We start from the raw sequence: 26,417 nt of genomic DNA, 5'->3' as shown, positions 1-26,417 counted from the left end.
GAGTATGATTTTGGTTTTAAGAAAGTGGCCGTAAGGAATAAAGAGGGTTTTGTTAACTAGCCTTGAAGCGCAGCCCGGGATGGTGGGTTCATGGCGGCGGTGCTGGCTGATGGTGGTACAGAGTCTTCCCAGGTTATCACGTCACGACCACGTTTAGCTGAGGGGGCGGCAGACTTCCGCAAAGGGCCAGGTCAGTCAGTATGGTGGGCTGTGTGGGCCAAGCATTCTGTCACAGCTACTCAGTTGTGCTTACGGCACAGAAGCAGCCACGGGCAACGCCTGTGGTGCTGTCCCTGTGACATTGGTGGACGCTGAGATTTGAATTTCATGTCATTTTCATGCACGATAACGTTGTTCTTCTTTTGATTCCTCACATCCCCAACCATTTAGAAAGGAACTTCTTCTTAAGCTCAGAAGCCGATAGAAAAAAGTGGTGGTGGGCCGGATTTGTCCTCCTCTGGTAGAGGCCGTTGGGCTGGCGAGGTCGCAGTACCCTGCTCACACTGGGTGGGAGGGCTGGTGCAGCAGACGTAGTCTCTAGATTGATTTCAAGTCTGCAGGGCCTGCCCTGGGATGGGGGCCCACCTGCAGGGCAACAGTGGAGAGAATTCACATGCCCTGTGGCAGCTAGTGTCAAAAAAGAGAGTGTGGGTAGGTTAAGTTCGGTAATCCCCTCACCAGAGAGTTCTCCCCTCCTGCCTGAATGGGCGGAGTAAGGGACCCTCCTGCGTAGGCAAGGACGTAGGTGCTAGTTTAGGGGCTGAGATGGGTGTGTGGGCAAAGGTGGGGGTGGGGGTTCCCTCTCAGATTGACTCCTCACTCTCTGTGCTGTCACTTTGTTTTGTCACTTTACCGAGGCGTGACCCCCACCGGGGCCTCTGTCTTGTCCTCTGTCGTATCTTCAGCACGTATGTAGCACAGTGCTGGGCACATAGTAGGTGCTGAATACATACGTGTACGTACGCGTTTGTTTGTGTGTATGTGTGTATAAAAATGTGTTGCGGTTCCCCACACATTTCACCTTTTCTGATCTAGTCACGTACCGTGTAGAGCCTGGATTCTATAGTGAGTAATGTTTTTTTATTATTAAAAAAATTTCTTTTCACGTTTATGTATTTATTTTGAGAGAGAGAGAGAGAGCACGAGCAGGGGAGGGGCAGACAGAGAGGGAGAGAGAGAATCCCAAGCAGGCTCTGCGAGGTTAGTACAGAGCCCAACATGGGTCTCTAACCCACGAACTGTGAGATCATGACCTGAGCCAAAACCAAGAGACGCTTAACCGACTGAGCCACCCAGGTGCCCCTATAGTAATTTCTTGATTAAAATGTGAAAACTATGTTCACAGAACCCGTATCACCACCCCCAGAAGCGCTGGACCCGTCTTCCGGTGCTCCAGTAATGCACAGCCGGCCAGTGGCCATCCAGTGGTAGCTGCTTCCTGGTGGTATAGGCAGTGGTGTTGGGGAAAATATCCACATTACAGGCTCAGTGAACATGGGTTTTGTGTGAATGGCGGAGTCGCCTTAGCCGGTGACTGTTAGGCTGTTGAGCTGGGCAGATGCGATCAACAGAGTCTTGGCTCCCTCGTGAGCAGCAGATGGTTTGCTTGTTTGGTATTTTCCTCCGGGTTCCAGGGCTGCCCCTGGGACCATGGATCGCAGGGAGCCCCACCTGTCCCCTGCCATCACGCGCACTTCTGACCCTGGCACGCGTGTTTGTGTTTAGCCCCAAGAGCCTCGGAGAGAGACTTGTGAGATTCCGTTTGTGAGGTTGTGGGCAGTTGTCGCTTTTCTTTTTTGCCTTTTGCTCACATTTCAGCCCAACCAGAAAATTCCGTGTTTTCCGTCTGGTTGAGGTACTCTACCTTCTTGTCTTTTACAAAACGAGTATTTATTTTCTCTTGAACCCTTTGTTTTTTTTAAGTTTATCTTTTTGTTTTGAGAGAGAGAGTGAGTGAGAGTACTAGTGGAGGAGGGGGAGAGAGAGAGGGAGACGGAATCCCAAGCAGGCTGCGTACTGTCAGCACAGAGCCTGATGCAGGGCTTGAACTCATGAATTTTGAGAACATGACCTGAGCTGAAATCAAGAGTCGGATGCTTAACCAACTGAGCCACCCAGGCGTCCCTCTCTTGAACGCGTTAAAAGATCATATAATATTCAGGAAAAACATTAAAACCATTTATAACCCTATTTTCCTTGCACAGATTGAAGAAAAACTTCCATGTTAGTTTCCAAATATATGCACATACTTTGACACGCTTGCAATTAGCGATGTGCCGTTAGACCTGCTAAAATGATTTCCACTTAACTGCCATTTATATGTTTATACCTCCATGTAATATATGTAATAGGTGGTGTCTATTATGTTTATATATGCAATACATATGTGTAGCGGATACATGGCACACACATAACATGCACACATATCTTATGGCCTTCACAATACTTCAGTAGCTCCAGTTTAATAGGGGCCTTATTTAATAGGCTCATAATGTTCCATCTTGATTTGTCAAACCACGTTTCTAATGTTGCTTAGAAACTTTTGTTCTGGTGAAGAAGGCAGGACTGCAACTGCGAAGCTGAAAATGTGTTACTTCACGCAAGCGCCTGTGTGTTTGCCCTCAGGGAGTGAAATTCTTCCAAGGGAAGCTGCCCATTAAAAACCTCTCATAACCTACTGAGCTTATTTGCGGCCACAGCATCCTCGGTAATTAGCTTGTGTCCCGTCCTGCAGGTTCACAGAGATGCTGAGTCACAGCTGGTTTTGCAGGAGTGGAAAAAGGAAAGAAAGGAGATGAGGTAAGAGGGGCCTGCTTCGAATGCGAGTCTGCCACCCGCCTGCACCCTGCGCGGGCCACACACCTTTCCCAGGGCCGACCCGAGGCAGCCGTCCTTTCCTGGCTGCCGGGCAGGAATGTGCCCCCTTTGTCCCGGCACTAGCGGTGTCTGCCCTTCGTGAGGGACATGTGATATCTGCTTGAGGCACCAGCGACCTTCCTCCCACCTCCTGCCCTTGCCTCCGAAGGCCGGGCTTGAAGGAGCTCTTCCTTCTCATCCGTCTTCCCGGCCGGCTTGACTCGTCCATTTAGGCAGCTGGTGGCCCCGAGGTCGGTCACGCCGGCAGCACGGCGTGGCTCCTGGGACAGCATAGAGGCCGGGCTCTGAACCACGGCGAGGGCTCCTACAGCCCGGCGCTCACTGGTAACCGGGAATGTGCCAGCACTCAGTGTCAGAATGTTTATTGGTGAGGCGGGCCCGCCTGCCGTCTGCAAAGTTTGGCGGGTGGGCATCTCCGGGAGCAGTCATTGGACAGAGACCCGTGGACGGTCGTGCCTGCCTTAGAAGGATGCCGTGTGTGCGGACACTGTTTACTGGGAGGAACGGTCACTGCCCGGGCTCTGGCCTCTGAGCAAGGGCCAGCCTGATTGGGGGGGCAGCGTGCAGAGGGGACAGGATCCTCCCTTGGGGCTGCAGAGGCCACAGCCATATTGAATTCAGTCCTTCCTCCGCCCTCTTGGCGGAGGTGTTGGCTGCCTGGGGCTCATTCTGCTTTGATTCTTTATCTAATGTTGGTCTAAAAGTGCTGCCTGAGAGGGTGAGGGGAGGCGGGGAGGCCTGTTGTGTGATTGAACCTCGGGCCCTGCGACCCAAAGGCCAGACCAGGACTCTTAGGTTGGCAGATGAAGGAGCTGCTTCCCCATCACATTCGGTTTTGGATTTAAGTCTCCAGCAACCTCACACCTTAATTAGGTGTTTTCACCAAAAGTGTAAAAACCATTTATGTTGTTCTGTTTGCAGACCTAAAGGAGTTTGTGAAATTTTCTACTCTGGTTGTCACAGCATCTGCTGTCACCATGTATTGTACAGGTGGCTGCTACCAGCTAGTGGCTTTTGTCACACGGCGTGTACGCGCTTATGTCTTCTGCTGTGTTCGTAACTGATTTATTAACAGTCAAGTGGTATTTATCTACTTTGGGGGACTGTTCTGTGTGTAGGGGTCCCAGCCAGCAGACGGTGTGCCTATCCCGTGTGTGTGTGTGTGTGTGTGTGTGTGTGTGTGTGTGTGTGCGCATGCGCGTGTGCGATGGGGTGTTGATTCCAACACAGATGCATGGCTGCAGGGCCTTAGAGCCTGGGGCGGGTGAGCGGCCTTGCAAAATGCTGTCACCTGGGCTGCAAGGAGGCGGTGAGGCGCTTGGAGTGGTGTAACGGATGATGGAGATTTATTTACGTCACTACAACATAAGCCTTAACTTCTCAGACATCGAAGTACTTTGGAGTTTCTCGTCTGGCTTTAGTTGTCTTACCTTACTCAGTTCTCACTGTAACCGTTTAGAAAGGGGGTCTGGATCCCATTCCATAGAGGAGGGAAGTTCGGACATGAGAGCATTCTGCATCTGCCCGCATGCCCCTCTCCTGCCTCCTTTGTTTTGGTTTGGAAAACATAATGGGTATGTTTAGAGGGTCATCCACGTGTTCTCTGGCTGGCCTGACTGGGAAATGTGATCACAGTCATTTTGATAAGTGGATCGACACAGTTTTCCTGATGAGGGGGTGGGGGCTGCCCTAGGCCAGTTTTCCCCTCAAGTGAGTCCTATGAAAATAAAAGGGGGATTTTTGTTTTTGTCTTTTTTTTGTTGTTGTTTTTTTCAATATATGAAATTTATTGTCAAATTGGTTTCCATACAACACCCAGTGCTCATCCCAAAAGGTGCCCTCCTCAATACCCATCACCCACCCCCCCCCCCCCATCAACCCTCAGTTTGTTCTGGTTTTTTTTTTTTTTTAACGTTTATTTATTTTTGAGTCAGAGAGAGACAGAGCATGAACGGGGGAGGGTCAGAGAGAGGGAGACAGAATCTGAAACAGGCTCCAGGCTCTGAGCTGTCAGCAAAGAGCCTGACGTGGGGCTCGAACTCACGGACTGTGAGATCATGACCTGAGCCGAAGTCGGCCGCTTAATGACTGAGCCACCCAGGCGCCCCTGTTTGTTCTGTTTTTAAGAGTCTCTTATGCTTTGGCTCTCTTTCCCACTCTAACCTTTTTTTTTTTCCTTCCCCTCCCCCATGGGTTTCTGTTAAGTTTCTCAGGATCTACATAGAGTGAAAACATATGGTATCTGTCTTTCTCTGTATGGCTTATTTCATTTAGTATCACACTCTCCAGTTCTGTCCACGTAGCTACAAAGGGCCATATTTCATTCTTTCTCATTGCCACGTAGTACTCCATTGTGTATATAAACCACAATTTCTTTTTTTTTAATTTAAAAAAAAAATTTTTTTTTTCAATATTTATTTATTTTTGGGACAGAGAGAGACAGAGCATGAACGGGGGAGGGGCAGAGAGAGAGGGAGACACAGAATCGGAAACAGGCTCCAGGCTCTGAGCCATCAGCCCAGAGCCCGACACGGGGCTCGAACTCACGGACCGCGAGATTGTGACCTGGCTGAAGTCGGACGCTTAACCAACTGCGCCACCCAGGCGCCCCAAAACCACAATTTCTTTATCCATTCATCAGTTGATGGACATTTAGGCTCTTTCCACAATTTGGCTATTGTTGAGAGTGCTGCTATAAACATTGGGGTACAAGTGCCCCTATGCATCAGTACTCCTGTATCCCTTGGGTAAATTCCTAGCAGTGCTATTGCTGGGTCATAGGGTAGGTCTGTTTTTAATTTTCTGAGGAACCTCCACACTGCTTTCCAGAGCGGCTGCACCAGTTTGCATTCCCACCAACAGTGCAAGAGGGTTCCCGTTTCTCCACATCCTCTCCAGCATCTATAGTCTCCTGATTTGTTCATTTTGGCCACTCTGACTGGCGTGAGGCGATATCTGAGTGTGGTTTTGATTTGCATTTCCCTGATGAGGAGCGGCGTTGAGCATCTTTTCATGTGCCTGTTGGCCATCTGGATGTCTTCTTTAGAGAAGTGTCTATTCATGTTTTCTGCCCATTTCTTCACTGGGTTATTTGTTTTTCGGGTGTGGAGTTTGGTGAGCTCTTTATAGATTTTGGATACTAGCCCTTTGTCCGATATGTCATTTGCAAATATCTTTTCCCATTCCGTCGGTTGCCTTTTAGTTTTGTTGGTTGTTTCCTTTGCTGTGCAGAAGCTTTTTATCTTCATAAGGTCCCAGTAGTTCATTTTTGCTTTTAATTCCCTTGCCTTTGGGGATGTGTCAAATAAGACATTGCTACGGCTGAGGTCAGAGAGGTCTTTTCCTGCTTTCTCCTCTAGGGTTTTGATGGTTTCCTGTCTCACATTCAGGTCCTTTATCCATTTTGAGTTTATTTTTGTGAATAGTGTGAGAAAGTGGTCTAGTTTCAACTTTCTGCATGTTGCTGTCCAGTTCTCCCAGCACCATTTGTTAAAGAGACTGTCTTTTTTCCATTGGATGTTCTTTCCTGCTTTGTCAAAGATGAGTTGGCCATACATTTGTGGGTCTAGTTCTGGGGTTTCTATTCTATTCCATTGGTCTGTGTGTCTGTTTTTGTGCCAATACCATGCTGTCTTGATGATTACAGCTTTGTAGTAGAGGCTACAGTCTGGGATTGTGATGCCTCCTGCTTTGGTCTTCTTCAAAATTACTTTGGCTGTTTGGGGCCTTTTGTGGTTCCATATGAATTTTAGGATTGTTTGTTAGATCTAGTTTTGAGAAGAATGCTGGTGCAATTTTGATTGGGATTGCATTGAATGTATAGATAGCTTTGGGTAGTGTTGACATTTTGACAATATTTATTCTTCCAATCCATGAGCACGAAATGTTTTTCCATTTCTTTATATCATCTTCAATTTCCTTCATAAGCTTTCTATAATTTTCAGCATACAGATCTTTTACATCTTTGGTTAGACTTATACCTAGGTATTTTATGCTTCTTGGTGCAATTGTGAACGGGATCAGTTTATTTGTCTTTCTGTTGCTTCATTATTAGTGTCTAAGAATGCAACTGATTTCTGGACATTGATTTTGTATCCTGCAACTTTGCTAAATTCCTGTATCAGTTCTAGCAGACTTTTGGTGGAGTCTATCGGATTTTCCATGTATAATATCATGTCATCTGCAAAAAGTGAAAGCTTAACTTCATCTTTGCCAATTTTGATGCCCTTGATTTCCTTTTGTTGTCTGATTGCTGATGCTAGAACTTCCAACACTACGTTAAACAACAGCGGTGAGAGTGGACATCCCTGTCGTGTTCCTGATCTCAGGGAGAAAGCTCTCAGTTTTTCCCCATTGAGGATGATGTTAGCTGTGGGCTTTTCATAAATGGCTTTTATGATCTTTAAGTATGTTCCTTCTATTCCGACTTTCTCGAGGGTTTTTATTAAGAAAGGTTGCTGAGTTTTGTCAAAGGCCTTTTCTGCATCGATTGACAGGATCATATGGTTCTTATCTTTTCTTTCATTAATGTGATGTATCACGTTGATTGATTTGCGAATGTTGAACCAGCCTTGCATCCCAGGAATGAATCCCACTTGATCATGGTGAATAATTCTTTTTATATGCTCTTGCATTCGATTTGCTAGTATCTTGTTGAGAATATTTGCATCCATATTCATCAAGGATATTGACCTATAGTTCTGTTTTTTTGCTGGGTCTGTGTCTGGTTTGGGAATCAAAGTAATGCTGGCTTCATAGAATGAGTCTGGAAGTTTTCCTTCCCTTTCTATTTTTTAGAATAGCTTGAGAAGGATAGGTATTATCTCTGCTTGAAATGTCTGGTAGAACTCGAAAGGGGGATTTTGATTTCAGTAACTTAAAAAGAGACTCTTCTGAATTGTTCTGTCTGGCTTTGCTCTTTTCTTGCTTCTTCAGAGAAATGACCAAAAATTTCTTCAACACCCAGTTCGGAAGCTTGTTCCGCACAGACCAGAATCCCACCTACTTCCTGAGGCGCCTGTCCCGCTTTGCTGACATCTACATGGCGTCTCTGAGCTGCCTCCTGAACTACGACGTCAGCCACACGTTCTACCCCCGGCGGACTCCGCTGCAGCACGAGCTGCCCGCCTGGTCGGACCGGGCCCCCGCCCTCAGACCCCCGCTCCTGCAGGAGGCCCAGGCCGAGTAAGCGGGGCCCGCCCGCGGAAGAGGCCGGAAGCCGACCCCGGCCGGCTGGACGTGTGCAGTCGACTCGTGTGCAAATGAGTGTCGCTTTCGGCCGAGACACAGATACACCTTTTGATATTTATTTGGTACCTTTGGGAGACTCCTCCCCGAGTTGTCGGGACAGACGCCGGCAGCCCGGCCTCTGCGTTTCCCGTACCGGTTGGCTTCAGGGCAGGCCGGGTGTTGAAACTGTGATTGGCCATCGTGTTTACCAAGGTCCCGGCCCGGGCGTCCTTTTTCCGGGCCCCGTGAGACCTCTCGATGCCGGTCTCCGTTCCAGCGGCGGAAGTGCCGAAACCGTTCTTGCCTCTTCGTGGGCGAGGGGCCGAACGTTCACAGGCAACGCTCCGGGAGCCGCAGGGGACCGCAAGCCGCTCGCCGCAGGCTCCACAGTAGCCTCGCACGGCGGCACGGGGCGTAGACGGTCCCCAAGCCGCGGCCGACTCCCCGGGCCCGCGGCGCTGGGGCTTCGGCCTCCCTGGGACGTCTTCTGTGAAAGAACAAGAGGAGGCGCGGGTCCCCCGACCCTCTCTTGGCCTCCCCTCGCTCGGTCTCCGTGTCCGCTCGCTGTGCCCGCCCCCTGCCGGGGAAGCCGCGCGGTGCCACGTGTCGTGGGCGGTTCACTGCTTCCCCGGGGCAGGGGAAGAGGGGGAGAGGAGCTTCCGGTTTACTCCCCGGCCTGCAGAACAGACGGCGGCGTGCGCGGTCCGGCCGCGAGAGCCCGGGGGATTTGTGATGGGCCTCGCGGGAGTTCGTCACCCCTGAAAACGCCACCCCAGCGTTGGTTTGCTGCGCCCGTAGGCGGGCAGAAAGTGACACAGGCGAAGAAATGTCCTTGTGATGAAATGCCCCGCCGGGACCCCTGCTGGGTTGTCGGTATGTTGTCAAAACACACGCGTTAACCAGCCGGTGGGGAGGAGGCGGCCCTGTCACCGCGTAGCCCTCGCGGTCCCTCCCTGCCGTGTTTGTGTGGCTATTTGGGGAGCGTGGGTGACTTTCTTTAGGCGGCTGTGCTGAGGGTGGGAGAGGGTAAGGGCCTGGCAGCCCGGAGGCAGCCGAGGCGCAGCCCCGCTCGCCCTCGCCGAGTGCCTCGTTGCTTTCTAAGGCAACGCGCGCGACTCTCGTGCTTTACCCTGCAGCATGGCAGGTCCACGGAAGGGGGGCTTGCGGAGAGCGCTCGCCGTGTCCGCGGTTTTAGTGTGGCAAATGTATCAGAACCAGAAATTAAATGAGTTCCCTGACATCCTTTGCGATGCCCTTTGCAATGCCCTTTAGACCCAGTCGACCCGATTTGGCCCCCTTTGTTACTTGTAAATTTTTGTTATAAACACAGTATTCCATTCTTTTGTTGGGAATGGGGCAGGCATTTTGTCTGCTGTGTGTTAGCTCCTATGTGTTTTGAGCATCAGAGGGTATTGGAGATGGGCATTTAATGGGCACAGGTGGATGCCCAGAACTGCTTGGTGTTAGGGTCTTCAGTGGACGAGCTGGTGCTGTTGGCCTTAGAGTTTCTGCTTGGAGAAGCTGAGCGAGGAAGCAAAAAAGTCTTTTCTTACTTTTGATCTAATCAGGTAGTCAGGGGATGTTAGGTGCCCATTGCATTGTGTTTTGTTTCCTCGAGAATGAAGTAGAGATATTTTTAAAACTGTCTTTTACGGATAGCTAGGTTAGGTGACGCACGCCTTAGGGGAGAACATTTTCTCGGGGTGAATAGTGAATTTTACAATATATTACCAATTAAGATTTCAGTCTCTGGGCCCTCGGACATGGCGGGATTGAGATCTGGCGTGTGTAGCAGAAGCCTGGCATCTGTCTCAGCAGGTCCCACACTTGGCGGACGGCGCCCACGCCAGGGCCAGCAGCCTGGGTCAGGACAGCCGTTTCCACGGCAAGGACAGACACGGGCATTCTCGTGTGTGCTCAGTCAGGGTGGATTGTAACCTTTCCCTCTTGGGACTCTGTTGGGACTTGGCCCGCTGCGCTGGGCGTCACGTTCTCCCCAGTTCTCTGTTGTGCACACTGATGAAAGCATATTGGTACAAGCGAAGCGAGTCTCCTTTCTACCATTAAAAAAAAAAATCAGTTTGGAAAGTGAACACAATTAAATTGGTCTGCACATTGAAAAATAGCTTTGGTTAGGCTGGTGGTACGGGGGCGGTGCGTGCCCGCTGCAGAGCCCGGCGCTGCAGAGTCGGCTCGTGGTACCCACAGCAGACTGCCCTGGCAGGGGCCTGCACGGCTGGCGTTGCAGCCGTTTATGGATGAAACTCGGCTTTTCAGGTATCTTAGGAGTTTGGCTCAGGGCTCCCCCTTTCCTCCTCGTATAGCCTCTTTTTTCTTCTTTCTCTCTCTTTTCCTTCAGCTCCACTTCCTGCCATCACCCTTAATGCGATGTAACATAAACCACCTGTTACTGATTCAGTCCCATCTTAGACCAAATTACTAGTTGTGTGAATGTATTGCCCTCTTAATTATCGCAGAAGAGAAATGAGAAGTAATCTTCCCTCCTAGCTAATTGAGCTTTGGGTGAACTAAACGGCTTTTCCTCTCTCTTCCTCCCAAAGGCCTTTTAAGCAGTAGAGTGTGCTAAATATTGGACTTGATTCCCTCTGCTGAAGGCTCATTTGCTGCCAACGACCCACTCGGGGGCTCTTTTCCAGAATGCTCTAAGACTAAACTTGGCCGGAGGCAGGGTGCCTTGATTGCTCTATTCAACTACTGGGGAGTCTGTGTTTTGCCCTCTTAATACTAATTTCCTTTCGTACCAATTTTTTTTCTCTGTCTTTTTTTTTTTTTTTTGCATTAGCATTTGGGAGCCTGGCTCCAAGTTTAGCTAACCTTTAACACCCTGGTGGATTAAAGAAAGGGAGTGAAGTTTCTCTGATGCAGGATTCAGCGAGCCTTGCCCGTAAAGAGCCAGATAGGAAGCACTGGCGGCTTTGCCGGCGATTTTCTGTGGGCACTGCTCTAGGGACGGGCACGCCGTGTGCCATCACCACCTGAGGTACAAAAACTGCTGCAGGCTAGACTTGGCTCCCCAGCCGGAGTTTGCCGCCCCCCCTGCCCCCGCGCGAGTGGCTTGTGGCGGTGGCTCCGGCAAGCTCACCTCGCTAAGAGCACGCAGGGGAACGAGGTCAGAGCTGCGTGCGGCCGCTGGAGAGACGCTCTGGAGGCGAGCGCGCCGCGGTCCCCTAAGCGGCTCCCCGGGCACGTGCACGCCCGTGGCCAGTGTTTGCGGCACGCAGTGTGACCGTTGCGGGGTGGAACTGGACGGGCCGGCGCTCGCCGACTGTCCTTCGTTGCGCTGACCTGTGGTGGTGCTCACGGACGCGATGGGCGTGGCTGCCCAGAACACCCTTCCCAACCGCAGGACTCCCCCCTCCGGCCGCCGGGTGAGCCGCTTACCATCCTCAGCTGGTGGCCCACGTCGAGGGCTGCCCTCCAGAAAAAGCCCTGCCTCGGACCAAGTCCTGCCCCCTTCCTGGAGCAGCCGGCTCCTGCCCTGCCAGCCCCGCTTCCTTCTCTTCTGGTTCCTTCTCCTCCGTTTCCGGGTGTCGATCCCAAGAACACTCCCCCCACACTCTTCCTGCACGTGAACTCCATCTGGGCGTCTGCTTCCCCGGGGACCCACCCTGCTACAGCACTTCTGTACTTTGTACTGCACGCTTGGACCCGGGCTGGGGAAACCGTGTTCTAGGTATTTAGCAGAATGACAGGTTGTGCCTGTAGGGTATCGGGCACAACAGATGCGAGCTAGGTAGACTATTTATTCTGAATGTGAATTTGCTATTTATTCTAAATGTTGATTTTCTGTTACAGGATATTGAACTTAGTGCCAAATAAAAATTTGAATTATGTCGTCCAGTTCACTAAGTCGTATGTTTTTGTGTGCTTTAGTGGCAAAGCCATATCAAATTTAACGTGCCCTAAAAAGAATACCCTGTTGAGGAGAGGAAGACGTGTGGGTCATTTCTCGCTCCTTTTGTCCCAACACCCCAGCAAAGCACACTCGCTCGTTTTCAGAGCTTGAAGAATGTAGGTAAGGCATAGACAGAAAATTGGCATGAGCTTCAGACTTAGGCAGGCAGCAGAGAACCCCCCTGGAGTCCCTGTTCCCTCTTAAGAGCAAGGAGAAGACAGTCATCCACGTGGTTGTCTGCAGATTACCAGGAAGGCTCAAACTTGGAAGCAATGTTTTGCGGGCAGATGTTACCGAATAATACAAAATTAGGAGTGACTGCTATGAAGTCACATCACTACTGGGTTTTGGATAAATTTATAAATACTTTGAAGAGCTTATTTTTAAAAATTGTTTCTCTGTGTGTGTGTGTCCATGTGCGCACGTATTTAACCACCTTATTTTCCTTGACCTCTAGATGTGCCGGGAACTGCGCCTCAGTCACTCCTCCCATGGGTAGCCTGCCAGTCTTCCTTTTTAAAAAAAAATTATTTTAATGTTTATTTTTAAGATACAGAGCGGGCGTCGGGGAGGGGCAGAGAGAGAGGGAGGCACAGAATCCAAAGCAGGCTCCAGGCTCCGAGCTGTCAGCACAGAGCCTGATGCGGGGCTCGAACTCACGGACCATGAGATCATGACCTGAGCTGAAGTTGGACGCTTAACCGACTGAGCCACACAGGTGCCTGTGCTGGTTTTCCTTTTAATCGCTTGCCTTTTTGCACCTGTGATAGTGGTACTGGAGGACTCACCGGACAATCTGTGCCTCATTCGTTTTGGGGAGCGATCTAGAAACGTGGCATTGCTTTCATCATGGCGTGTTGTCCTAGAAGAGACGGTGAGCTACGCCTTTCCTGGAGTTGTGAAAAAATTTAAGACACGGGGCCAGCAGAATTTCTCACCTAACTCTGCAACACCTCTGATGACGCGGAACAGTTATTTGGGCCCTGAGGGCATCCGGAGAGCCTGAGTTCTGCTCAACCCAGGCTTTCACTTCTCTGTCCACAGCAGTGATTCCCAAACCTGGCCAGTCCTGCCCCCCTAGCGAACATCTGGAAGTGTGTGGTGGGTTGTTTGCGGGGGAGGGGGTGCTTCCTTGTCACAGCGATGGGAGGGCCACTTCTGGTCTTTAAGGGCAGGGACCTGGCATAGCAGACATCCTGCATTGCTTGGGAGAGCTGTGCACAGTGAACAACCGTCCCAAGTCTATGCATCACCACTGGGAAGTTCCAGAACATTTCCATTACCCCAAAACTACTAATCCCATTCCTTCCTTCCCCCTGTCCCTGGCAATCACTAATCTATGAGTTTGCTTATTCTGGAAATTTCATATAGTGGAATCATACGGCGTGTGGTCTGTTGTGTCTGCCTTCTTGGCATGGCATTTTCAGGTTTTATCCATGGTTTCGCATGCATTGGCAGTACTAATTTTCCTTTTAGGGTGGAATGATACATCACTGGATATACCACTGGTTATCCATAAGATGATGGATGTTTGGGTTGTTTCTCCTTTTTGGCTATCATGAATAATGCTACTATGAACATGACTGACTAAGTTATTATATGGACATATATATATATACACTTAGGAATTTCTGGGATTTCTGGATCACTATGTTTAAGTTTTTTTTTTTTTTTAATCTTTTTTTTTCAACGTTTATTTATTTTTGGGACAGAGAGAGACAGAGCATGAACGGGGGAGGGGCAGAGAGAGAGGGAGACACAGAATCGGAAACAGGCTCCAGGCTCCGAGCCATTAGCCCAGAGCCCGACGCGGGGCTTGAACTCACAGACCGCGAGATCGTGACCTGGCGGAAGTCGGACGCTTAACCGACTGCGCCACCCAGGCGCCCCACTATGTTTAAGTTTTTAAGGAGCTGCCAAACTTTTTCCAAGTGGCTCCGCCATTTTACATCTCCACCAGCAATGTACGGACCTTCTGATTTCTCCGCGTCCGTGCCAACACTTGCTATTAGCTGTCTTTTTGATTATCGCCCTCCTGGTGGGTGTGAAGCGGTATCTCGTTGTGGTTATCACGTCTTCTTCAGCAAACAAGACAGAATTAAGAAAGAAGAACTTATAAGGCAGGTCTTGGCTAAATCGAAAGGCCCCGGTTAGGCCTAAAAGGTGGATTTTACCTTCAGAGTTTGACCCTTCCCATGGCAAACTCTTTTTGTTTCCCAAAACACTGGTTTTGTTCCGTTGACTTCGTTTCTGTTCCATAAACATTTATTGAGCACATGGCACGTACCAGACACTGGGCTAGGTGCCGACAACAAAGATGGAAGAGGTGGGTCCCTGCCTTTGGGAGCTTACACTCTAACAGGGAAAGGAGACAAAGGTCATAGTGTCGGGGAGGAGGCAGTGAAGTGCCACAGAGAGGTACAAAGGAAGGACAGCGGAGGGTCAAGTCCCCCCGGTTGGTGGGTGGACTTAACGTGGCCCCTCACCCACAGAAACAAAGCGATCCTTCAGATTAACCAAAGAGATGAGGTATTGCTTGAGCGCTTCATACTTTAAAACGTCAAGGGACCTTCCTTTCCGAAAGGCGACGTCCTGAGGATTCGCAGCTGACAGCCTCGAGGCGGCTCTGGCTGACGGGCCGCGGGGATGGCGGGCCACCGCAGGTCTGGGCCCTCACAGCGCCCCCAGGGGGTCACTGCCGTCCGGCTGCCGGTCTTCAGCGTCCTGGAAAAGAGAGGGGTCTGAAACACGCCGGGCGCGGGACCTTCCGCTTGTCAAGTCTTTCCAGGTTGAACCTTCCCTCCGGCCACCGGTCTGAAGCCTTGAAGGGGTTCAGGACATACTACACAAAATATGGCACCTTGGCATTTTTAATATCTTAAGCTGAAGGAATTTTTGAAAAAAACAAGCAGCAGGATGGTCACTCCGACCTTCCCCTCCTTGTCCCTCCCTCTTCCTCCTGTTCCAGGACAAAAGAAGACACATCACCAGAGACGAGGAATTTGGGGCCAGGAAATCTGCACAAACAACCTGGTTAAACTAACCCTTTATTTTCTAGTTTGCATCACTGTTTACTACCCCAAGCCCAAACCCCTGTCTCGTCCATTCTTGTTTCTTTGTGTAAAAGATAGAAAAGTTTCCTGCTCTCGGCTGTCCGGAAGGCCCCTGCGTACATGTGAACTTTCAATAAAGTGTATATGCTTTTCTCCTGTGAATCTGTCCAGATTACTTTTCCCACCCAGCCAGGGACCCTAAGAGGTGGAGGAAAACTTCTGCCTTCCCTACAGCCTAAACAGTCCCTCTCCAAGTGCTCTGCCCACACGTCTGTGGTAGGAGGGCCTGTTCACGTGGCCGTCTGCCTTGGGAGGCGGGATGGTTGTTCTGGGGGCAGTCGCTGCTGCTTGAAGCTTGTGTGCCCTAGACAGGTCATTTCAATTCTGCTGTTTCCCCCTCATCTGTAAAGGGCCATAATAATATTTACCTCACAGGGAGATATGAAGATTAACTTAGGTACTACCTTAAGGAAGGTATCGGCACCCTACAAAAGGTGGCTATTAATAGGATTACAAAACACTTGCTTTCAGGGGCGCCTGCGTGGCTCAGTTGGTTAAACGTCTGACTTCAGCTCAGGTTATGGTCTCACAGTTCGTGACTTCAAGCCCTGCATTGGGCTCTGCGCTCATGGTGTGGAGTCTGCTTGGGATTCTCTCTCTCTCTGTCTCTGTCTCTGTCTCTGTCTCTCACCAACTTGTACTTTCTCCTCTCTCAAAATAAAGAAACCTAAAAAAAAGTTAAAACCTTTCAGATGAAAAATTCTTGAGCATTTGATAGAGTCTACTCAGAAGCCCTATTCCAGAGGCAGCACCCAAGCCTTGTGCCGTCTGCGGCTCTGATTGGCACCGAAGTTTCGTTAATTAGCATAAGAGACGTGTTCCAGATGACTGGATTGGCTACAGATATTGTATAGACACCCCACCTTCAATAGAAAAGGTAGGAGAATGTGGAAGGTCACTTGTGGGAACGGCACCCTCAGCTTAGGACTTCTATTCCTGGAACTTTTTTTTTTTGCCACCCGGTCTGATGAGAAAGGTTCATCTGACTCCTGCATTTGGGATACCCTCTCTCCTGCCTCGGGAGAATCCTTCATGCCTGGGGCTGGCAGGACCCTCAGAAGGGGAGAAGCAGCTGAGAAGACGTGAAGAGCTTTGAATAAGATGGATAACATTCCCCCCACCTCCCCAGCAGCTGTTTCAATGAGGCCGATTTCCACATAACAACGCTTACAGAAATAAACTACTGGTTGAGATAGGCATAGCTGAACTTACCCTTTCAATTTGGATGGGGAAAACTTTTACACGGGTTTGATTAGAAACACAAAATAGGATAAGATCTGGTTATCTTTCAATCTATCGCAATAAGAACACAAGATCTTTACGTTTGGTTCACTGCAGAAAAACAAAAACGTCAATGGCACTATACGAGCTTAAAAATGGGGCGATACAGTATTTCTGTAATGTTTCAGCACCACCTTACAAGAACTCAACAACCATAACGTCTTGAGAGGAAGGGCGGTATATGTTCACGCGCAAAACAATCGCAGCAGCTCTCTGGCTGTGCTTCCTTTTTCATGAGGGTTCTAGACCAACAGCCCAGATTCAAGTTATTTCCTTTGGCCTGAGTGATGCCGTCAGCTCCGTCTGCTGAGGTACATACTAGCTGCCAATTCTTATCTTTATATAAAAAGAAGCGTTAAATGTTATTACTAGCTTCTCCCTCCAGACCCGGTAATAGATGACAGGTAGGATGTGCCTTCCACATTCAGTGTGAATCAGGTACCTTGCCATGGGCTCCCTCTGGGTTGAAGTCAGTGGGGCCCCAGCTAAGCTCAGAGACCACTAACTAGAAAGAAACGAATGGTTATTTCCTGGAATGCCAGAGCAGAACACGCCCCTCTAGATATAAAAGAGCTGATCAAAGTGAGATAGGGCAAGTGAAGGACTCCATAAAAATCTGCTTTTGCTCCTTTCCTGCGTCTCTTCTTGCTAGGACCTGCACCCCCACCCTGCTCCACACGTGACTCGGAAGGCAAATCCCTTATGACCTCCCTGTCAGGCGCAGGAGTTCATGATTTCTCTAGAACAGATAACATCTAAGGTGAGAATGACTGGAGTAAGCCATCATAGGCTTATTCCAGACCACCTGATCTAGACACCTCTACGCCAAGGCCCTCTGGCTCCAAGGACTAACACCTGGACCCTCGTCTCTGTTCTGGCTGTTTCCCAGAAGCCTGAGAGGACGTGTACGCCAGACCGCCATCCTCCGTAAAAAACCCCAGACCCAGAACAAAGACCAGACTGACGCTCCTTTCCTGTCATGGCCTCCCGGGCACTCCGTCTGCATCTGCTCTCTCTGTATGTTCAATAAACTCTGCTCTCACTTCCTGCTGGCTCGCATTTGATTTCCAGGACCAAGGAGCCTCTGGGCTGGTCCCGTGGGACCCGGCCCGCTGGCATCCAAAGGAACAAAGCTCCGGAGGCAAGAAGCAGCCCTGACAATGGGCAGAAACCTTTTGTTGACAATGTAAATAGGTTTATTTAAAAACATTTTTTTTAATGTTTATTTATTTTTGAGACGCAGAGAGAGACATGGCATGAGTGGGGGAGGGGCAGAGAGAGAGGGAGACACAGAATCCGAAGCAGGCTCCAGGCTCCGAGCTGTTAACACGGAGCCGGACGCGGGGCTCGAACTCATGCACTGTGAGATCATGACCTGAGCTGAAGTCAGACGGTCAGCCAACTGAGCCACCCAGGCGCCCCTAAAAACATTTTTTAAAGTAGGTTCCATGCCTAGCATGGGGCTTGAACTCACGACCCTGAGATCAAGAGTCACATGCTTGGGGCAGCTGGGTAGCTCGGTTGGTTGAGTGTCCAACTTCAGCTCAGGTCTTGATCTCAGGGTTCATGAGTTTGATTCCTGCATTGGGCTCGCTGATGTCAGCACATAGCCCGCTTCAGATCTTCTGTCCCCTTCTCTCTCTGTCCCTTCCCCACTTGCGTTCCCTCTCTCAAAAATAAATAAAACATTAAAAAAAAAAAAGAGTCGCATGCTCTACCAACTGAGGCAGCCAGGCACCCCAACAATTTAAATATAAGTTTAAAGTGTAACATGAGAAAGAAAAAAACCCTTTTTCAGGCCTGAGTCTTATTTTGCACAGGCTCCCTCACAAATGTGTGTGGCAGAATGAAGCTCAGGATTTGTGCACGCAACGTGTCACTTCTTACCTGGTCACGAGGTTGGGGGCGGGCAACCTCTGGTTCTCCCTGATTACCTCTAATTGTTGAAGACTTCAGTCCCCCTGAGAGAACTCGGGGACACTGAACAGCCAGCATGGCTTCAGTCAACTTGCAATACTGGCTTTTTTAGGCTTGTTGCCCCAAGAATGTCCTAGAAATGTCCTTTTCTTGGTGCAAAGCTTTCCACTTGGATTTGCTGAAAGACATCATTTACCCACAACTGACTCTGGTTCTAGGTAAAGAAGCAAACTCACCATGAAGGGGTCGCAGGAAGGTTCTGGGGGAGCAGAGGGAGTGCTCTCATACAAGGGGTTCGGTATATTCTCAGGCTGCTGCTTCCCAAGAGCTGCAACGTTGATATCCTCTTCGGACTGCTAAGACATGCAGAGGCTAGAGCCAAGATGTCCCCAGGCAGGAACGGCTCATTCAAGCCAGCAGGAAAAGCCAGCCATGCCCCACCTCCCCCTCCGGGAGCCTTGTCTTTGTAACAGTCCTCGACCGGGACCAACGTGCACCACTCAGAAATGTTCAGCGCAGTGACTCAATCTGTCCGTCCAGGTGTGACCACCACCCAAATCAGTGTGTAGGGTGTTTCCCATCCCCTCCCCCTTCTCCAGGAAGTGTCCTCACGCCTGTGCCTGCCAGTACCCAATCCCAGCCAGGGTAACTGCTATTCCGACTTTCATCACCCTGAAGTGGTTTTCCCTGTCCTTGAACTTGACATAAAAGGGCTCATACAGCATGCACACTGTCGGTAAAAGTGCTGGAGCTTATTAATAGGCAGGTGACCTGCTATGAGGAACCGGCCTGCCACCGGGGCTCTGCGCCGTCTTCACCAGGCAGGTGTGGGGGCAGCCGGGGCACAGGGTGGGCCGGGCGGGGGCAGAAGGCCCATGAGGGAAGGTGCTCAGCCGTGGGGCCGCTGCCAAGCCCAGTCCCCAGAGTTATCCCCTGCTCAGCCAAGACCCACTGACCCACCTGTCGGCCCAACAGTTCAAACGGGGTGACATCTGAGGCTGGCTGCACCATGGGGCCTGACCATGCAGGTCCCGACCCTGTCCTCCACCCCCGGAGTCAGCCGGCCTTGAAGCCCCCACCGATCACAGTGGGTGCTTGTCTCCCGACTCCTCCAAGGTGAGCGACCTTCCGGGCGCCCGGTGAATGTGCCTCCAAGCCAGACCCCTGCACGGAGGCTCCGAGAGCCTGTGCTGCTGGCAGCCCATCGCTCTCCTCACCGAAGCCCCCCTCGGCCGGGAAGAAGGGCTTACGGCTGCACCGTGGCTCCTCTCCCAGCCGGAGACCCCCCCAGGACGCGGGGGGTGTGCGCCGAGCCCCCAGCTACCGGGTGAGCTCAGTGAAGCCACCGGTCAGCTGAAGGAGCCCAGAGCCAGGGGCTGGAGTACAGAGAGCGCCCCACCACCATGCTCCTATGTTTCTTTCTCTCACCTCAAAATGCTGGAAGCCAATTGTTCTCCGGTTTAGTCGAAAGTAAGAATAGGCAGCCAGAGCGGCGGCTCCGACGATCAGGATGGTGGCGAAGAATATCCCTGTTCCCAAGCCAGCATGGACTGAGGCCTGCACACAGAAAGGGGAGGCGGTGATGCTTAGCACCGGTGCCTTCCGAGGAGAGGGGTGCCTTCTGGAGCCCACCCCATTCTTGCTGGCCTGAGGCATCTTGGGGGCCAGTTGGGATGAAAATAAAGATAAGACAGGTAACCTGTATTTAGCCCTTGCCATTGCCAAGGTCTGTTCTAAGGCCTTTCCGTGAAACACTCCAGTTAAACCTAGAATAGTTCCAAGAGGTAGGGAGTTATTACTGTTTCTGTGTTTACATGGTTGGGAGGGGGGCGGTGGTGAGGCACAGAGAGGGTAAGTGCTTACCCAATATCACACAGCCAAAGAGGAGTAGAGGTGGGCTTTGAACCCAGCCTAGCTTTGGAGCTTGTGCAATTACCCAGTATGCTATGGCGCTTCTCAGTAGCCAGCTGGGCTCACCTCTCCCCCACACTTTTATTTTTTATTGTTTTAATTTTTTTTAATGTTTATTTTTGAGACAGAGAGAGACAGAGCATAAGCAAGGGAGGGGGAGAGAGAGAGATAGACACAGAATTGGAAGCAGGCTCCAGGCTGTCAGCACAGAGTCCGACATGGGGCTCGAACTCGTCAACTGCGAGATCATGACCTGAGCTGAAGTCAGACGCTCAATCGACTGAGCCACCCAGGCGCCCCTCCCTCACACTTTCAGAAAGCAGAATACTGACACCATCAACCAGCCAACCAACCCTTATAGAGCCCGTGCTGTGTACCAGGGACTATCCTAATTATTTTGTATTTTTGACTCCTAGTTCTCCCAAGAACCTGGAGGTAGGCATTATGACTCCCATTTTGCAGATGAGAAAAATGGGGTTCAGGATGTTCTGGGATTTGTCGAGGGTTGCATAGCTGAAGAAGTGGAGGGGCCAAACCAGAGCTCAGGATTTCTTAGTCCCCTTCCAGTGGCTTCTCTGTTGGCCCATTCATTCAACAAATATTAATGGTGGCAGGGGTTATGTTGCTGACGTGCGGGAGCAGGAGTGAGATGAGCCAGGGCCTTGGATCCCTGAGGCCAGCCGCCATGGACGTGGGAAGCTCCTCCGGTCTCCAGAGGAAAGGAAACAGGGCTTCTAGGGATAGTTTGCCTCTTAGGGAATGGATGCCGGACCCCTTGCCAGGAACCCTGGATACTCACCAATGGGGCGGGGGGTGCCTTTAAAGGCCTGGAAATGACATGAATGATCCCATTGGAGGCAAAGATGTCCCACTGAAGAATGGCTCTTCCATCGACAAACCTGGTCTCCTGGGGAAATGAGAGGAGGGCTGGTGGAGATCTGTGGCCATCTGCCTCTTTTCCCCACGCGGGCAGCCCCTCCCTCCATGGAAGGAAGTTGCTCAGTTTCTCCGAGGTCCTGCAGTCTGCGTGTCAGACCTGTTGCTACCGACAGGCAGCGCAGGACTTCTGCTCACCATCTGGACAGCCCAGAACACACTAGTTGCCCTTGGGCTGAAAGGCAGATCTAATGGCTGCAGGGAACGCTAGGGGCCATTCTGTCCCGCCTGCTTGTCTAAGAGGTAAGAACTCAGAAGGAAAATGGTTTGTCTAAGACAATCCGGGTAGCAAATGGCAAACCCTGAGCCTCCGAACTTCGGGTCCACTGCTCTATGCACCACCCCGGGCTGTTAGAAAATGGATTTTTAAGTGATCTAGTCCCCTGCTAGTCAGAGCGTGATCTACTGTCTTGTGGTGGTGCGTATCACTGAGAGTTCATTAGAAATGCGGAAACTGAGGTCCCCATGCCCCACCTACTGAATTCGGATCTGCATCTTCCCAAGTCTCTAGGTGATTAAATGCATCTTAAAATTTGAGTAACCCTGGTCTAACCCACTAATCTTTAAGCCATTTGTCAGGTAAAGATGACAAAGCAACACTCTTTGGGCATTTGCCACACGTCATGAACGACTGTCACACGCTGCAAGTGTTAAACCACGGACTCCTCACAAGTGCCTGTGATTCCGGCACCACGGCGGTCACGGTCACCACTACCGCCACCACTTGTCACCATCACCATCATCACCGTATCACCACATTAGTCATCAAAACTGACGCCATCACCACCATCGTCCAAATGCCATCATAACCGCCATCATCGTCACCGCCATCACCCTCACGATCGTCGTCAATATCCCCATCGCCGTCATCACCAATATCATCAGCGCCACCATCAGGAGGCAGAGGCGGAGAGTCAGAGAGCTTTAAGAACGGCTTCATGTCCTCACTCATTACCAGCTTCTAGGGCTGGCGGTCAGCAGCGATTTGCCTGTCAAGGGGCAGGGGCTGCCTAAGGGCGTGGTGTGCTACCATGTGCAGCTAATACCTTCCCTAGACTGCAGGTTTAGAGTTTACGTCCGGTCCGCGTACTAGTCGCCAGCTATTAAGCACCTACTGTATGGTAAGAGCTTTGCATGTATTATCTCCAGTTCTGCCAGGAAATCCAGAAGATGTCTCATACCAGTTGTTGCTGGTCCTGGCTAGAGGAGATGAGCAGCTGGCTTCCCAGCTTAGTTTGCAGGACGGTGCCGTTGACAAGATCTTCGTAAAAAAAGACGCTGACATTGGCGAGGTGGTGCTCGATGTCCCGCCCAGACAGCGTCTGAGAGGAAAGGAGAAACACAAGAATGGTCTGTAGAAGTCAAGCAATTTTGTCTTTAATAATAAGGATGACCCCGGAAAAAGAAATCGCTTCTCATGGCCTTGGTTTTCTGCCTCCGTGTGGAGGTAAGGAATGTCAGGTTTTTCTCAGGCTTCTGCTCGTCTGGGCTCTCGGCCAAAGGCTCACACGTGGCTAGGCTGTGGCACCGAATGTCATGTTCGCGAAGACTGGGTCTTGAGTGGGTAACAGGGGGCCGAGCTACACTCCTCTCAGCCGTTGGGTGGGCTGGGGCTGGGGGGCGGGGGGGGGGGGGGCTGTCAGAGCCTGTCACCGGCCACCTGTGTGGAACTGCCAATCCCTCGGTGACGTGTCGGACGTTAGTGTGGCAGACTGGTGACATCAGCGACTCTGGTTGTTCCCCCTCCTGCATTCTTGCCCTTCGCCTTGGAACTCTGAGTGCTCCCCGCTCTGACTTTGGGCTCAGCCACATGATCCGTCTGGGCCAGGGGCACATCAGCCAACGTGACTGACGGGGGGCTTGGAAAGTGCTGGCAGGACTGGGCTCACTCCTGACTACTGCTTCCTGCCAGCACCACCAGGGCATGCCCAGGCTGGTCTGATGGAGGACAGGTGGCCCGTGGGGCAGAGGCCCAGGCAGGTCGGCCTCGGTCAGCCGACAGCCAGGCCATCACAGACACGCGAACGTGCCTGGCCGAGACCAGACCCGCCAGTTGACCCGTGGACGTGTGAGCTGTGTAAATGTGCGGCCACTGAGTTTTGGGGTGACTTGGGGTGATAGATACTGATACTGTCTAGAAGTACTTGTCTAAGGCACAGACACCAGGCACCGCCTCACCTCGTTTTCGCCCAGCCCGCCGTTCTGTGGCACAAAGAGGGTGCTGCGGATCGATAGGTCAGTCAGGTGTTTCAGAAATGCCCGGCCTCTGGCCGAGCTGTTGGAATAGGCCAGCACTTCCTGGGGAGAGGAAAGAGCGATCGGTCCTGGTGTGCAGGGTTGTGGGGCACCACCCATCCCGGACCCTTCCTGACGTTGGCCCCCGCTCAGGCTGCGTTTCTTCTGACTGCCTCTCCGGAGAGCCTTAGGGGCACTTTTTCTTTCCTCAGTGAATCCTATGGGCCTAAGTCACAGCCACATCACAAATAAATGTTTATTCATTTATTTTGAGTGGGGTTGAAGCAGAGAGAGAGGGAGAGAGACAGAATCCCAAGCAGGCTCCATACTGTCAGCGCAGAGCCCGATGTGGGGCTCAAACCCACAAACCGTGAGATCATGACCTGAGCTGAAATCAAGAGATGGAAGTTCAACCTGCTGTGGCAGCCAGGCGCCCCCACAGACCATTCTTAACATGGCCGCCTGTGCAGTCCTTTGACACATGAGGTCGAATCTTATTGAAACCTTGCAATGGTCTGCATTTCACTCAGAGGAAAAGCCAAAGGCCTTACAATGGCCCAGGAGGCCCAACCCATCTGGACCCTGTTGCGGGGCCCCGCTGGCCTCTCTTTCCCTCTGCTCCAGCCACACTGGCTTCCTTGCTTTTCTTCAGACTTGTGCAGCACACTCTTGCCTTTCATCCTTTGCCCGGTTGTTCCTTCTGCCTGGAATGTTCTTGCCTCAGATCTGCGTGGCTAACTCCCTTTCTTCCATTCACTCTTTCCTCAAATGCCATCTTCCCACCGAGGCCTTCCCTTATCACTCAGCAAAATGGGCACCCACAGTATTTATGATCACCTTCTAGTATTCAATACTATTTACTTATTCTGTTTACTGTTTACTTTGTGTGTCTGTTTTGTTCACTGATATATCGCAAGCACGTGGTAAGCAGTTGCAAATACTTGCTGAAACATTATAAGAACTACCTAGTTCAACTTTGCCATTGTGTTGACAGGGCTACTGAAGCCCAGAGAAGTTACGGACGCACAGCCAGTGGGTTTTGTTCTGACACTGTTTTCTCTGAAATGTTGGCACAAGCCAAGCCCCTGCACCGCAGAAACATGAGTTTGAGTGTTTGTCTTTGGTGTGTTTATGGTAATCCTGAATGTCAGAACCGTTAGATAGATACTGTTTGGTCTATGGATAATGACTCACCGTTTTGGAGCTCTTGGTTTAACTTCTATCCTGATCCTGTAAGCCCTATACTTATGCCCAGTCCCCTCTCCTTGGCTGTGCCCTTGACCTTGGGAAGCCTCAGTTTCTTCATCTACAAAATGGGGATAATAGCAGAAGTGACCTCACGAGGTCGCGTGAGAATTTATTCATACTAACAAGTGTTTAGCGAGCACCTGCTATATGCCAGCCACAAGGCAGAGAAACTCCTTTCCCACAGGGAGCTCACATTCTGTGTGGACTGAGTTATAAGTGCTCTGAAAGGGTTCATACATGCACAGTGCAAAGTAAACGCTCAAGAACTGTTAGCTATTCTTGTTCTTTTTCTTAGCTTTGTTCTTTGAACAGTCAGCACCAAATCCTTCTCCAACTGGAGCTTTCTCTTCATTAGGCCTAACTTGTAGAATACTGAAGTGACTGTAAGTGCAAGGCTAAGTGCGAGTTGAAAGTTGACTCCACGTTGGTAATTTGGCTCACTGTCTGATCACCAGGTAGGCCCCACCAACTGTGCCCTGCCCTGTCCGCGAAGACAAGAGAGTGTCTCACTCCTGCAGATCAGACTCTTAAGCTGCTCTGGATGCAAAAAGAGACCATGCCAGCTAGCCCAGTGTGGCAGTTTCCACGTGCTGGCCACAGTCTAAGCGCGTTACAAATACTAACTCATTGATGAGGCTGGTGCTATCATCCTCTCCATTTCCTCCATCCTGAGGAAACTGAGGCCCAGAGAGGAAAGTAACTTGTTGAAGGTGGTGCAAGTAAGTGGCAAACCCAAGCTTCAAATTCTGGCAATGTGGTCCACTGCCCGTGCTCTTAACCATGACCGAGAGCCTTTGGCTTCTTTCAAGGACTTGCCTCTGTACTAACTGCCTTCCTCCCCTGAGGCAACCCAAGCAGACGCGGTACGTACCCTCAGGAAGTTTGTCAGCGAGGGGAAGGACATCAGGACCTGCAACAGATTCCCACTGCACGAGAAGCCATCTCCCACGTAGCCAACCTTACAGGTGCAATTCACATCTGGAGGGCAGGGGTACACAGGGTCCCACTCCGGTGAGGCAGGGGCCGCGGCGGCTCCAGCTCACCCTTGGGGATTGGCTGGCCAGGCTGAGGGTTGCTCAGCGGCTACGTGGCCAGAATCGGAAGCGTAGCTGGGGTGGTTACCTTTCATCCGATAGCAGAAGACGTCCCACGTTTCACTCTTGTTGTTTCTTTGTCCATAGTCTATAATTCCAACGACACCGGAGCCACAGTTCTGGGAGGAATAGGCTGTGGGGTAAGCAACCCGCCCGCTCTCCAGCCAGCCTGCAGAACACAGGTGGTACTTGGCCTGTGGGGGACACACGCGGCGGTGATCAGTGGGTCAGCTACAGTTGAGTGTTTGGTGTGAGGTCCTGTGACGCATGTCTGATTCTCCCATCGGACTGTAAACTCCATGGAGCCAGGGTGATGGCTCATTTTGTCTATTGTACCCCTGTGCCTGGAACACAGTAAGTTCTCATTAAATTGTTCTTGATCAATTCATTGAATGGATGAAAGCAGTACTCTTTTTTTCTTAGAGGGACCCACGTCCTTCACACTCATTTCTCTTCTGTCTGTTCTTGAATTAAGATTTCCTATCAGTCATCTCCTACCTGGTCGTATCCGAGAGCTGGGGCAACCCCCTCTTATGACCTTCACAGCCCCTCCAGACATTTCGGAGAAACTCGGCTGTTTTGTGGGTTCGGGGAGATCGTCGGCCTGTGGTTATTGATCTCTTTCTGGTTTTTAGCTGTGACACATGCGCTCCCAGTCTG

The 26,417-nt window shown here is 50.9% G+C and overlaps 2 protein-coding genes across 8 annotated transcripts in view; one reads left to right on the top strand and one right to left on the bottom strand.

Annotated features, from left to right (window-relative positions):
* Positions 1-26,417, top strand: part of NT5DC3 (5'-nucleotidase domain containing 3) — an 88,264-nt gene that overhangs the window by 52,261 nt on the left and 9,586 nt on the right. Inside the window, exons 13-14 of the mRNA XM_047865908.1 lie at positions 2,735-2,799; positions 7,813-8,979. Of these exons, the coding sequence (XP_047721864.1) occupies positions 2,735-2,799; positions 7,813-8,065 (318 nt within the window). The 3' untranslated portion in view covers positions 8,066-8,979. The remainder of the gene's footprint in view (positions 1-2,734; positions 2,800-7,812; positions 8,980-26,417) is intronic.
* Positions 14,473-26,417, bottom strand: part of STAB2 (stabilin 2) — a 165,017-nt gene continuing 153,072 nt past the window's right edge. For 4 of the 7 annotated variants that reach the window (XM_047865901.1, XM_047865904.1, XM_047865905.1 and 1 more), the window contains 8 exons: positions 25,786-25,951; positions 25,535-25,641; positions 23,359-23,478; positions 22,362-22,502; positions 21,044-21,151; positions 19,762-19,890; positions 18,570-18,689; positions 14,473-14,746 (listed from right to left, as the gene is read on the bottom strand). In XM_047865901.1, coding sequence (XP_047721857.1) covers positions 14,696-14,746; positions 18,570-18,689; positions 19,762-19,890; positions 21,044-21,151; positions 22,362-22,502; positions 23,359-23,478; positions 25,535-25,641; positions 25,786-25,951 — 942 coding nt within the window. In that variant the 3' untranslated portion in view covers positions 14,473-14,695. Of the gene's footprint in view, positions 14,747-18,569; positions 18,706-19,761; positions 19,891-21,043; positions 21,152-22,361; positions 22,503-23,358; positions 23,479-25,534; positions 25,642-25,785; positions 26,102-26,417 lie in introns of those variants that run through there. The other 3 variants (XR_007153854.1, XM_047865902.1, XM_047865907.1) reach the window with 3 other exon arrangements.

This window comes from Prionailurus viverrinus, chromosome B4 (assembly GCF_022837055.1).
Source record: "Prionailurus viverrinus isolate Anna chromosome B4, UM_Priviv_1.0, whole genome shotgun sequence".
In the NCBI taxonomy this organism is placed as follows: domain Eukaryota; kingdom Metazoa; phylum Chordata; class Mammalia; order Carnivora; family Felidae; genus Prionailurus; species Prionailurus viverrinus.
Note: the sequence above shows the minus strand (reverse complement) of the source record. Positions and strands in the feature narration are given on the sequence as shown.